This window comes from Mugil cephalus, chromosome 5 (assembly GCF_022458985.1).
Source record: "Mugil cephalus isolate CIBA_MC_2020 chromosome 5, CIBA_Mcephalus_1.1, whole genome shotgun sequence".
Taxonomy (NCBI): Eukaryota; Metazoa; Chordata; class Actinopteri; order Mugiliformes; family Mugilidae; genus Mugil; species Mugil cephalus.
In genome coordinates this window covers 24,037,859-24,049,866 of record NC_061774.1, presented here as the reverse complement: position 1 = coordinate 24,049,866, position 12,008 = coordinate 24,037,859, and the positions used below count along the sequence as shown (strand labels likewise).

At 38.0% G+C, this 12,008-nt stretch overlaps 1 protein-coding gene across 1 annotated transcript; it reads right to left on the bottom strand.

Moving 5' to 3' along the window:
• Positions 1–1,519: 1,519 nt before the first annotated feature.
• Positions 1,520–7,679, bottom strand: LOC125007710 (trypsin inhibitor ClTI-1-like). Its single transcript, XM_047584455.1, has 5 exons — positions 7,520–7,679; positions 6,368–6,516; positions 5,602–5,681; positions 3,900–4,009; positions 1,520–1,653 (listed from the first exon to the last, which is right to left on the bottom strand). Exons 2-5 carry the CDS (start codon positions 6,414–6,416, stop codon positions 1,608–1,610), a joined length of 285 nt encoding a protein of 94 aa, XP_047440411.1. The 5' UTR covers positions 6,417–6,516; positions 7,520–7,679; the 3' UTR covers positions 1,520–1,607.
• Positions 7,680–12,008: the final 4,329 nt, after the last annotated feature.

The following is a 12,008-nucleotide window of genomic DNA, read 5'->3' as shown; positions in this document are numbered from 1 at the left end:
ATGGATCCATTCTCTTCACGTCCTCTGAGTCGAGCCAAGTGCTCGTGCGTCAGCTTGGATACAAAACCCCGGCTAATGTTTGGGAGGTTGTCAAATATGCTTCTGTCTCCTCAAGTGGCCGTTTGGGAACCTACAACCTACTCTCTTTAAAATACTCCACGATGGGTAATGCGTGTTTGGGAAGTGGCATGTAGGCACGGATCACATTGGGCGCCATGTAAACTGACTTAAATGATACGTAGGGAGCGGCTGAATCTGCCGAATCTTCTATGGCTTCTCCTTGATAGTGCTGGATAACTTGACAGCTTTGGGTGGTGAACCATTTAATGCACATCTCATCATATCTGGTCTGAGTAAACTCTTAGCTCCAGTGGCTACGACTGATTGAAAAACTACTAAGGAAGACTGTAATAAACCATGTCATTTTTGGGTAAGAGGATCGTTAGTGTAAAGTATCAGAGCAACACCGCCACCCTGTGGTGACCAAACGTGCTACCTGGTCCAAACGGGTTCACATTTTAATTTTATACAACATGTTGCACAAAAATGACTTTCCACCTTTGTATTTTTTAATTGAATCATCATGAAAAAGTCTCCTCCCATGAAATTTTATCAGGCATGAATTTCTTTATCACATAATGAAGGTAAAGACGCTTTAAATCCAGCTTTATGTGGGCTGTTGCTTCTAACCTCTAACCCTAAATGTTTTATTTAGCTAAAATAATGGCCATTAGATTAGAAGGCAAACTCCCAACAGTGTTTCACAGTGATCTCATAAAGATTCATAAGATAATTATTACGTCAGAAAAAGGATTTATATTAAGAAAAAGTATATTTTTCCCAGTAACAATCAGTTATTTACATATAAACACGTCCAGACGTCTTAAAACTGTACAATTAAACATATATATGCAATGGCTGTAAATGAATATTAAGTAAGTAAGTAAAATAAAGATGATGTCCTTCTGGCTACATGACACAAGTCTTCTGTGGTTAAATATAGAAAGATCTGGTTGCCCCCCCCCTTCAGCCCTACTATCTTCAGCCCTTGCTATTCTCAGCTCTTATTTCCTGAATCATTAGACAGTGGTGTCTTTCATGCAGGTCACAGGTCTGAAGACTTTTATGTCCCAAAACCTCCAGGTTCACCTTCTTTACCCCAGACTATTGACCTATGACCAGTCAGCAGTGGACAATATGCAGTAAACTCACATCAACTGTGGGATATTTGAAGGTAATTTAAGGGAAAGATGCTACAGAAGAGCAGTAGCGATGGATGAAGACTTAGATTAAGGTGATTAAGGTGGAAATATTTGAGTCCAAACAACAGATTCAATGGAAGCTGATCCAAATGAAAAGCAAAAAGAAGTAAAAATGAGCCAGGAAACAATAGGAAATGCCAACAAGGAACTCTTGGACACGATAAAGCACAATGTTTTACTACAAAGACATGATCTATCTTTTGCTGGTAAGTTTAAACTGAGTGTACGTAGCCAAGATAAATGAGAAGACCAAAGACACGTTGCAGTATGTCCCTTTATTGAAAGGTACAGGCCAAATCATATCTCTTGTCTACGACAGGGCTTCACTGCTGAAGTCTTTTCAGCTCAGCATGGTCCTTGCTTTGTCACTTGGATGTTTTTCTTCTCGGTTCTGCAGGAGAAATAGAGAAAAATAGAATAATTACCATGGTGGTTTGGTTTGTGTTTGTTCATGTGCACTGGTTTTTCTACGTTCATACATTTTGGAGAACTGGGAGGCCACTATATTCATGGGGATTCCTGCTGGAATTAATAAATGCTGGTAACTTTTACCAAAATTGCAGTGTGTGTGCAACCATTGATCCGACTGAATTGACAAACAGGAACCAGGAAATGGATTTCGGACCAATCGAAAGGAGGTTAGTATCACCGAAAGAATACAAGGTACAGCATGACGTGGTGAAGGCACGCAAGAAAACTATTTGGTTGGAGATAAAAAAGAGAATAAATACACTGGAAGTGAGAGCAGAGACAAGTGGCATGCTAGCTGCTGACAGACACTAGTCGTGCCAGTTTGGTTTCTTGTTGTCAACAGAAACAAGTCAAGCAAGTTTCTGATGAGTAACACCCCAAGATGTTTCTATTTGACTGAGAAACTTCATATACTTTTAACTTATACAACCAGACGTTCAGTTGTTCCAGTCCAGGGCCAGCGTCTCTTTCATCCTTGTTGCCATGAAACTTTTCATTTAGACTCCCCATGCTGCCTCTTTCATGACCTGCACTTATTCGTACTTATTTTTTATTTTATTTAACTTTTATTTAACCAGATAAATCCCCATTGAGATTAATACAGTGCTTGCACTTCAATGTATCACGTTTCATTAATAGTATTTTCATTACTTTACTGAGTTTTTGTCGATGTCATCTGATGTTGTCCTGTGTCTCTGGTGCCTGCTGCAAAATTAATTTCCTTTGAGATCTCAATAAAACTGAACTGAACTAAGTTTTAATCCGACCATAATGACAGTGCCTCTCCTCAAATTACTTGGAAAGCAGTGTTCTGTCTTTACCTCTTTGCAGATGATTTCCCCTGATAATTGATCATCTTTGGGAGTTATTGTGTAGTAATCATGTGGGATATTACTATGATCTGTGACATCAGGCTTCATAAAAGTGTTTTTCTATGCAAATAAAGCAAATATCCGTCTGATCTGGTAGAATCTGTGCATATACTGTACATACACCAGCCACATCATAGGCTGCTCTAGTGAAAATTAATGCATTCATATGTAACCATCCTGCACTAAATCTTCTTCCCTGTTGCCACAACACAAGGCAATTCGACGGCAACAACAAATCGCAGCCTGTAAAATTAGTTGTTTGTTGTTTTAACGCTTTGCACTTGCACGATCACATCACCTCCACCCTGAAAACCCTTTACCGGCTCCTGGTCCAACTCAGAAATGAATACGAGATCTCCCTCCTCACCCACCAGTGCATTCACGGACATGCCCCCCCTTTTTTACCTACAGGAACTCCTCGATCCTCAGACAAGCACAAACACCCTCCAAGCCCCCAGAACCAAGCTCTGCAGCATGTTCACCCTCCCCCACCCACTCGAAGGCCTAAAACTATATTATTTTTAAAAAGCTGAATGTATTTTACAGACTCTTCTTTTAACTATTTATTGACCTTTTTGTTGCTCTGCAGCACTTTGAGTTGGTTAAAATGTAAAGTCCGAATACAGATAATGATAATAATAATAGTTTTCATGGATAGAATCAAGATTAATGAGTTTACCATATATGGTTCCTTAGCCTTAAGTGGTAAACAAATGTAAACATGAATTTAGACCCTTAGAACAACAGACACGTTATCACATTAGACATAAACACAAGGCGTCTTCTTCGTGGCACAATGAGTTCATGCAGAGGTGGACCTTGCAGACAACATTAGACCTTTGATTAGACCTGAGAATGTTTCCTTGATCTTCTCCGAATGGCTGAGTGAAAACCACGTCCTTCTAAACCTCACTGAGAGGAACAGGGATTTTAAATGTGTGCTGGAGTTACAAGATGATTAAACAAACACAGAGTAATACGTTAGAATGAATTCATGTCCACTTGTGTATAACCATCGTGAAGAAGTCTGCAGAACAAGCTGAGGCTCAGTCAGACTTGTGACGATAGCGCCACAGTGTGGCCACATCCACAGCTACAATTCTTTAAAATGTTCACGCACTCATGTGGTGCTTTGATTCTCGGGGAAAGTGAACAAGCACCAGTAGCTTGCACATAAATCATCATGTCCATATGCTTATTTTGTGAGTGCAGCTTGTGCACGGGTCAACTAAACCAAGTTGTACTGTGTGTGCATGTTTGTGTGTGTGTGTGTGTGTGTGTGTGTGTTACGTGCCTGATCTTCCGGCAGAGAACACACTCGTTGCTGTAGGTTTCTCCATCGCTCCCGCATAGCGGCTCGTACTGCTTGGTGCACATATGTGCTCCATAGCGCTCACACTGAGGCTGCAACACCCAACACAAGCAGAGACATGATCACTGGTGACGCACTCACGCGTTCAGGTACGTCACTTTGATTTAAAAAAAAATAACTAGACAGAATGCACACTGGAAGGGTTACAGGGATGCACCACCCTCGCGGACAAGTCGTGACAGGAGGCGGTGGGAAAATGTTCACACGTGAGGCACAGAGGTGGGAACCTCAAGGAAAATACTTTAGATCATCCACGAGGACCAAGGCAGGAAATGGAAGCACAGGGAGCGTCACTCTCGTCTTTTCTTTTCATGTCACTGCTCCCATTTTATTGATCCTACATATTATTGCACATTAACCTATTTTATTTTATTATTGTAAATATATTTTTACTATTTTTATATTATAACTGTTATATAATTATTATAAATATTATTATTATTATTATTATTATTATTATTATTATCACGTCTATATTTCTTGTACCTTTGTCCACGTGCAAATGTTGTATATTTCTTTGATTACCCTGTTCTTGTCATGGTCGTCATCTAACACTTATCCTGATATTTAATTTAATTTAATTTTATTTAATTTTATTATTGTAACTGGATATTTTTAATATTTTATAATATCCTAAAATTGTTATAAAATAATTATAAATATATTATTATTATGTCTTGTATTGTATTTCTTGAACCTTTGTCCACATGGAACTATTGTATATTTTTTTGCTTAATGTATTTTATTTTATTTTATTATTATATATATAACTGTATATTTGTATATTTATACACGTTGAGATCAGTGTGAGCTAACAGGATGAGGCTGTGGACTTTTAAATAATGTGAAGAAACTATTTGGAATAACTTAATTTTTATGAGTTAACAACTTAAGAATGATCATTTGCGTTAACAAATATTAAGCAGGTCATAATTAAAAACACTGTTGATTCCCATAATTCAGTTCAATCTGTTGGTTAAAAGTAATTTCATGAGAAGTTGTCGGAACTCAAAAAGACTAATGGCTGATTTTCTTTGTTCAGACAAAGGCTGCTCTTTTCTAGAGTGTGCACTGAGATTTGGTGAAATAAAATACTGAATCATCAGGTCAATTTTATCAAGTTACCAGTTCGATGCCAAGTGACGCAGAAATATCAGTTCAGACTGCGCACAATATTCAGTAGATCTTAGTGCCAAAAATACTCGACTGAATGCAGCAAATATTGTTTGTAACTTAAAAGTTTAAGTTTTGTATTGAGTGTTTAATTAGTGTTTTAGAGTGTTTTTACATAATTTCCTCCAGGACTTTTGAGCAGTAAACAACAAACTGCTGTCTCGTACCTTGTGTTGTGTTGCCTCTGTGGTGATTTCTAAGGTTTGTCAGTGATAACGTTGTGTAAATATTTCTTAGAAGTGATGTCATATTTGTATTTTGTTTTTCTTATCTCGTGACTACGACCATAATAATTTCCCTGATCTTAAATCTTGAATTCAATTGATCTTGATGTTGTTTGTTTGTTTTATTTACCTTTTTGCTGTTGGTTCGTTGGGACAATTTATAAAACCTAATTTTCAGTTTTTATGAGGAGATTTGACGAGAATCAAATCAACCCTGTCGGTCTCACCTCTGTAAATCCAGCCCGAACGTCCTGGTCTGGTGGCGTCTCATTGCTGTCTAGACAGTTCTCCTCCGCCTCTGACAGAGCTGCACACACACAAACACATTCGTACTTGTTTATTTGTGAAAATCCTCTCTGGTGCACAAATTTTTTTAAACCATCTGCATTGAAAGTAAATCGGTTCCAGGAAATACTGTGTTTCTGTTCTTTTTATTGAATTTTTACTGATGCTCCTCTGACTCCATCCATTCACTCACTTGACTTATTACACATTGGACATTTTGTCAGACTTTGGAAACAGAAAGCAAACAACCCGAGGCAGATTACGTTTTGTCATGAGCAGCGGAAACATTGAGCGTTGCTAAACGTTGCCCTGTTAGCGTCAATGTTTGCACTGAAGCAAGCTACATGTAAATGATCCACCACGACCATGCGAGCACATGTAAGCTCATAATAATAAGATAATCCTTTATTTTTCAGTTTTTACAGAGCATAATGCTTCTAAAACGTTTATCAAGACAAGCAAAATTTCCAGATTTCACAGAAAATAAGTAAAAACTTAGTTTATTTTGGTCTTTCGGGGAATTTTAAAACAATAACTCCTATACTCTGTTCATTTTAATGGGTTCCTCTACAACTCAACTCACTATTCCTGTATTAGAGGCGGAAAAAAATCCTTTAAAGACATAATCTGAGATTATGTTGCTTGCTAAGATTCATATATATATATATATATATATATTTACTGTTAAAAATAAATGACAAAACTCACCAGAGAAGGAGAGCAGAAGAACGGAGCAGAGCAGCACAATCAGCTTCATGACTTCCAAAGTGTTTCTGTGGTTTGGAGGGCGACAGGTGTCTGCTTCTCGTGTAACGTTATCTCTTTATTCTTGCTGAGGTGGCTGAGTAATCCCGTCGCTGACAATGCAGTGAAAGATAAGATGGCAGATTTCAATGGATTAAAGGAATAATAGAGTGGAAATAGAGTGGAAAAACAAATATGCAGTTCACAAATACATTGACGTCTATCCGGTTAGGGAGGAAGGTGAAGTTGTAGCGTGATTACACAGTTTGCAAAATACTTAGTTGTGGAGAAGATAAGGACTGAATGGGGTACAAACTTCAGTAATCCTAAAAACATTGGGCCTACACTAAAGAAATGCAACATCTCACATAAATTAATCTGTAATTTACAGAAATTCCTTTGCTTTCTTCAAGCTCATCATTTCACAGTGTCACCAGTATCCAACCAGCGTTACTTATAGTCTTATATATAAAGGTTAAAAAGTTTATTGTCCAAATTATTTCTATAAAACTTGCTGGTAAAATTTTAGAAGTGTCCATCACTGTGTGTATTTCTGTAACACTGGTTATTAAGTGTTAATGCTTCTGGGCTCCATAGCTAAGCTAACGAGTTGTCTGACAGCTCCTTTAAAGTGAAGCTAAAGCAAGTAGAGCTCCCCCTGGTGTCTGGCTGCAGTATAGCCACTTAATGGCCTATGTCACAGTGACAGCGTCATGGCGTTAGCTGAAGGCCAAACAAAGGGAAGCTTGAGACGATCAATGTCACTGTCAACTGTGAACATGTCGTCTTGGCCAAAATCGAAAAAGCAAAAACACTAACTTGGAAGTTTTAGCGCATACCAGCCACTGCCAGTCGTAGACGACTCTGTTTGAACGCAATTAAAAGAAAGTATTGGACTGAGACATTTGATACCAGGTATGATTAATATCTGATACATCATAATTTTCAGCCTGGATAACGTTACGGGTGAAATAGCGTTAAGTTAATTATTTTTTGGAGGATTCTTGGTACAGGCTAATGCTAATCGTAAGCTAACGCAACATTAGTTGTATGTTTCAGGTGTGTCCAAGCAGAAGTTGCATTTACTACGTTACCCTCCACAGTGGTTCCACTTACTTCTTGTAATATCTTTGTTGTAGGAGCTTCACTTGATAAAGACAGACCAGACTTCGTCCTCTCTGCGTCCTCCTTTGGTCAAATTGTCGATCCAGTGAGTGAGAGTGAATGGGTTAGTGAATGTAGTCCCAACAGTCAGAGTCAACTTTTTAAAAACACATTCACGGTCTAGGGAGTGAGTATCTTAGTTTTCCTCATTCTTTCGAAAACAGCCTGTTGAAATCTGCATACCGGCATTCACAGGTTATAGGGTTGAGATGTTTTGCCTCCAGCTAAGCCCCGCCCCTCATAAAAACGTCACATTGTTTTCAAGCTGTGAAGGGGTCATAAACTCCATCTTAGTGGTTTTGCAAGGACGGGTTCTGTCATTTTAGGTAGTTCATATAATGTTGATGCATGTTCAAGTATCAAATCTTTGTTTTTGTGTTAGTTAGTTGTTTAATGCTATAGAAGCAAGATGTGACCTAATTGACGACCAACTGCCCTGGAAAGTGGTCCTGTGGGACGATGAGAGTTGTAAAACAAATTAAATTAAATAGGGGCTTTTTCGTTGCCGTTTTTATTTATATTTCCACTTTATTTATATTTTATGTTGTTTATTTATCTTTAGTCTTAGCCATACTCTTTATTTACATATATACTGTTTTACTTAGTATATATATATTATAGCTACTATGAAATATAATGCTTCTGTATGGTTGCAAATGACATAAAAACCCTTGAACTCTTGAAATGCAATGTACAGTCCAACATTTCTTTGTAACTGCTGGAGGACGAGCAAAGTGTAGTATTAATTGAATTAATTATAAATCTGAAGGAAGTGTGTTCTCCAAAGTTGCAGATGCACATATCCCCTGAGAAATTAGTTTGGCCAGGATAATAATTATAATAATAGAATTGATTAGTCGTATTACTAATCAAATATGATACAAAGTAGAATATATTGTGATTAACGGTCTTATTTAGGCTACTCCAGTGAGGACCAGGATACTCCGGTATCAAGCGGACCACCAGCGGGTCAAATCTGACCCTGATCCGTCTCCACGAATTTGTAAAGTGTGATTGTTACATAAAATACTGCAATTTTTCAATGAAAATAACTACTATTTCAAATTTGTCCATTGTTTTAGTCAGAGAAGTGGACAGAACATGACGATAAGACCCAGGACTAAACATCAATGGGCCTAATTTACTCTTATTTTTCTTTTTTTTTGAAGGATAGGTTATTAGATGAAAACTGTTTTTTTCTAATTTACTTCTTCTTCTACTTTGCATTAAAACAAATAGAAAAAAAGTCTGGTTGTTGGACGTTGGACACACTGCTCTGCTAGCTAAGGTAACTCACGTTAACCGTCAAAGAAAGAGCAAATAATCAAAAGCACAACTGATGGGAAAATGTAGGAGACTGGACAGGTGGATCTCTGTGGGAGCTGAGTCATGAGGCCCAGCTTTTACTTTACCTGTCTATCTATATTTCAGCACTTTCCCATGGCCATGAGTCTTGGGTTTGGACAGAAATGATGTCACGACAGATAAAAGCAGCCAGAATGCGTTTCCTTCTTATTATATAGTGGCTGGGTTGGTTCTGTACCAGCTGCAAGGCGACAGAGAGGCCTGGCCAACACCAGCAGGGAGGGCGTTACAATAGTCAGGATATCCTTGATCCTTGTCAAAACCAAACAAAGAAAGAAAATACACGTGACTGTCATTCATAAACTAATAAGCATTAGATTTGTGTACAATGCTGCAGCCGAAACCATTAAAACAGTAAATTATTTGTTGAACAATCAGTAATTACTTGTGAGAAATGGTGCCACATGTGAGTCAATAACGTCTGGCTGCTGACCTGTCAGGATGACTCACTTTGGCCCCGCCCGACTTGGCAGCATTTCTGTGGCCGAGAGAAAGCAAGGGAGGCTTTCTTTCTTTCTTTCTTTCTTTCTTTCTTTCTTTCTTTCTTTCTTTCTTTCTTTCTTCCACTATGGGTGCCACTGCTGTGTTCAGATTCAGATTTATAAAAAACAAAAAACAAAAAAACCCGTGAGTAATTAAAAGCATATGTGAGCAGCATGACTTACAAAAGACAAGATACTTTTAACGAAAACAGAAAATAGAACAACACACAATATGTACAATAAAAGTACACCACACATGTTTGAAACTGTCTATAGAGGATGTATACATGACTGCATGAATAAAACAAATAAGGTGGAATACAGGAAACTCTACATTTCAACCATAGAGTGTTACAGTATGTGGAGAATATCCAGATTAATGAAGTTACCATATGTGGTTCCTTGTTCTTAAGTGATAAATCAATGTAAATATGTATTTAGGTCATTAGAACATAAGAGCTCCATTCAAGCACTTGTCAACGTTATCACATTAGACGACATTAGGCGTCTAATAAATCCTTCATGCTCATGCAGAGGTGGACCATGCCGACCACATTTGACCTGAAAATGTTTCTTTTATCTTCTCTGATTAGCTTAATGAAAAACACATGTGAAACCTCACTGACAGACACAGGGACGCAATTTGAAACGTGTACCGAAGTGACAACATATGATTCCTCATCCCATAAAGGGTTAAGCTGCAGCTTGTGCACACAGGAGTGGACATCCACCTCACATCCTGGATGGTGGACTACCTGGCCAACACTGGCACATGCTGGACGTCTGCAGCATGGTAGCTCCTCAGGGAACCGTCCTGGCTCCCTTCCTCTTCTCCCTCCACGCTGCTGACTCTCGACACCTCTCAGCCCGGCCGTCATCTGCAGAAATTCTCAGATGACTCTGCAGTCGTCCGCCTCATCCAGGATGGGGGGGAGACTCATTTGAGATTTTGTAGTCTGGTGCCAGGAATACTGCCTCCAGCTGAATATGGGAAAAACCAAGGAGCTGGTGGTGAATTTCCGCATTTATAAGCACACAACACACACTCGGTGAACATCCAGAGAACGGACATAGAGGCTGTAGAACCAAGCCTCCTCATAGTAGACCACAAAAGCACAACTGCTTTTATATTTAATTTGATATTTTTTAAATTTATTTAATGTTTTACTTGTTCTTGTCTCTTATGCACTGTCCTTAACTGCAACTATAGGTTCCTTACAGTGGGATAAATTAAAGGATTAGATCACTTATCTTACCTTATACTTACATTTTATTGCAGAGGTAGTACGGATAATAATAAATAATAATAATAATTATAATAAATAACAAGAAGATACAGTTCCAAAAGAAATAAATAACTAAACGTGCGAGACAGCTGCTTAAAGGGTAAAAAAAAATGCCAAAGATGCATGAACATGGGTCATTTCACTCACTTCTGATATGTTGTCTAGATTTGCTGACAGCGTGAAAAGCACTGAAAACTACAACACAGGGTCATGCGGTATGCAGAGAGTTCTCATATGGGTATCGCGCAACACAATCTGCCACCTTACAATTCTGTGCAAGTGGGCATTATGCAACACAACAAGCACTTAAGCACTTTAACTCAGCACTCAAGCACTTTATAACTTTCCATTCGAAACTTCTATGGTCCCCAAACCCTGGTCTGCTCCGTGATCTATGGTCAGTTTTTAACGTAGCTTGTCTGATTATGTGCATTTGTTTTCATTGTTTTGTTGATTTTTTGCCTCTCTTTTTTTCTTATATGTATTGTTGTGTATTATACTGTTTTATGTTAAGGGAGTAAAGATGGAAATTGGCATATTTGCTATAATCTAACATGTTTATATTTCATCCATTGTCCCTTTCAAAAAAATACAAATAAATAAATATATAAAAAAAGGTGACAGTGCAATAGCGGGGTTTATCAGCGATGGACAAGCAGGAGTACCAGAATCTAGTTAACAATTTTATCTATCTATCTATCTATCTATCTATCTATCTATCTATCTATCTATCTATCTATCTATCTATCTATCTATCTATCTATCTATCTATCTATCTATCTCTTTAACTTGTAAAAGCAAAAACAAAGTAGTTTTCCACAAATGCACGAATGCCAAGTCGTTTCTCCTGTTTGCTGACGAGAAGAACCTGACGAAACTTTTGGTGAACCGATTAAGAGCCGGGTTTATAATTATGGCTGGGAAGGGAAGGACATGATGGGAATATCCGTACAACCAGAAGAGGCGTTCACGTGCACGTCAAACCACGGAACCCAGAATACTGTCTATAGTTTTTCTGACGTTTGTTGTAGAAAGGCACCTTAAAGCAAGTAAGTTACATTATTATTACGCAGAATATTCGACGAAGAGACAAAAACATTCAACATGGACAAATGTTGTCCATGTTGAATGGCACAGGGAAGTTAGATTTTCCGTTTAGATAAAAAAAAAACTAAGATCCTCCACGCATAAACAAAAAAGTAAAAACAGAAACATATTGTTTTATTAAACAAAGTTCTGTTTAACCCGCATCTGGTAATCTGGATTATTAAAGAGAGTAAAATCCCCGTTTTGGTTATAAGTGGGTGT

Coding starts and splice junctions, on each gene's coding strand:
- LOC125007710 (XM_047584455.1), bottom strand. CDS start 6,416: ATGAAGCTGATTGTGCTGCTCTGCTCCGTTCTTCTGCTCTCCTTCTCT. Junction 5,682..6,367: donor TCTTCTGCTCTCCTTCTCTG/GTGAGTTTTGTC, acceptor GTGTGTGTGCAG/CTCTGTCAGAGGCGGAGGAG. Junction 4,010..5,601: donor TTCGGGCTGGATTTACAGAG/GTGAGACCGACA, acceptor TGGGTGTTGCAG/CCTCAGTGTGAGCGCTATGG.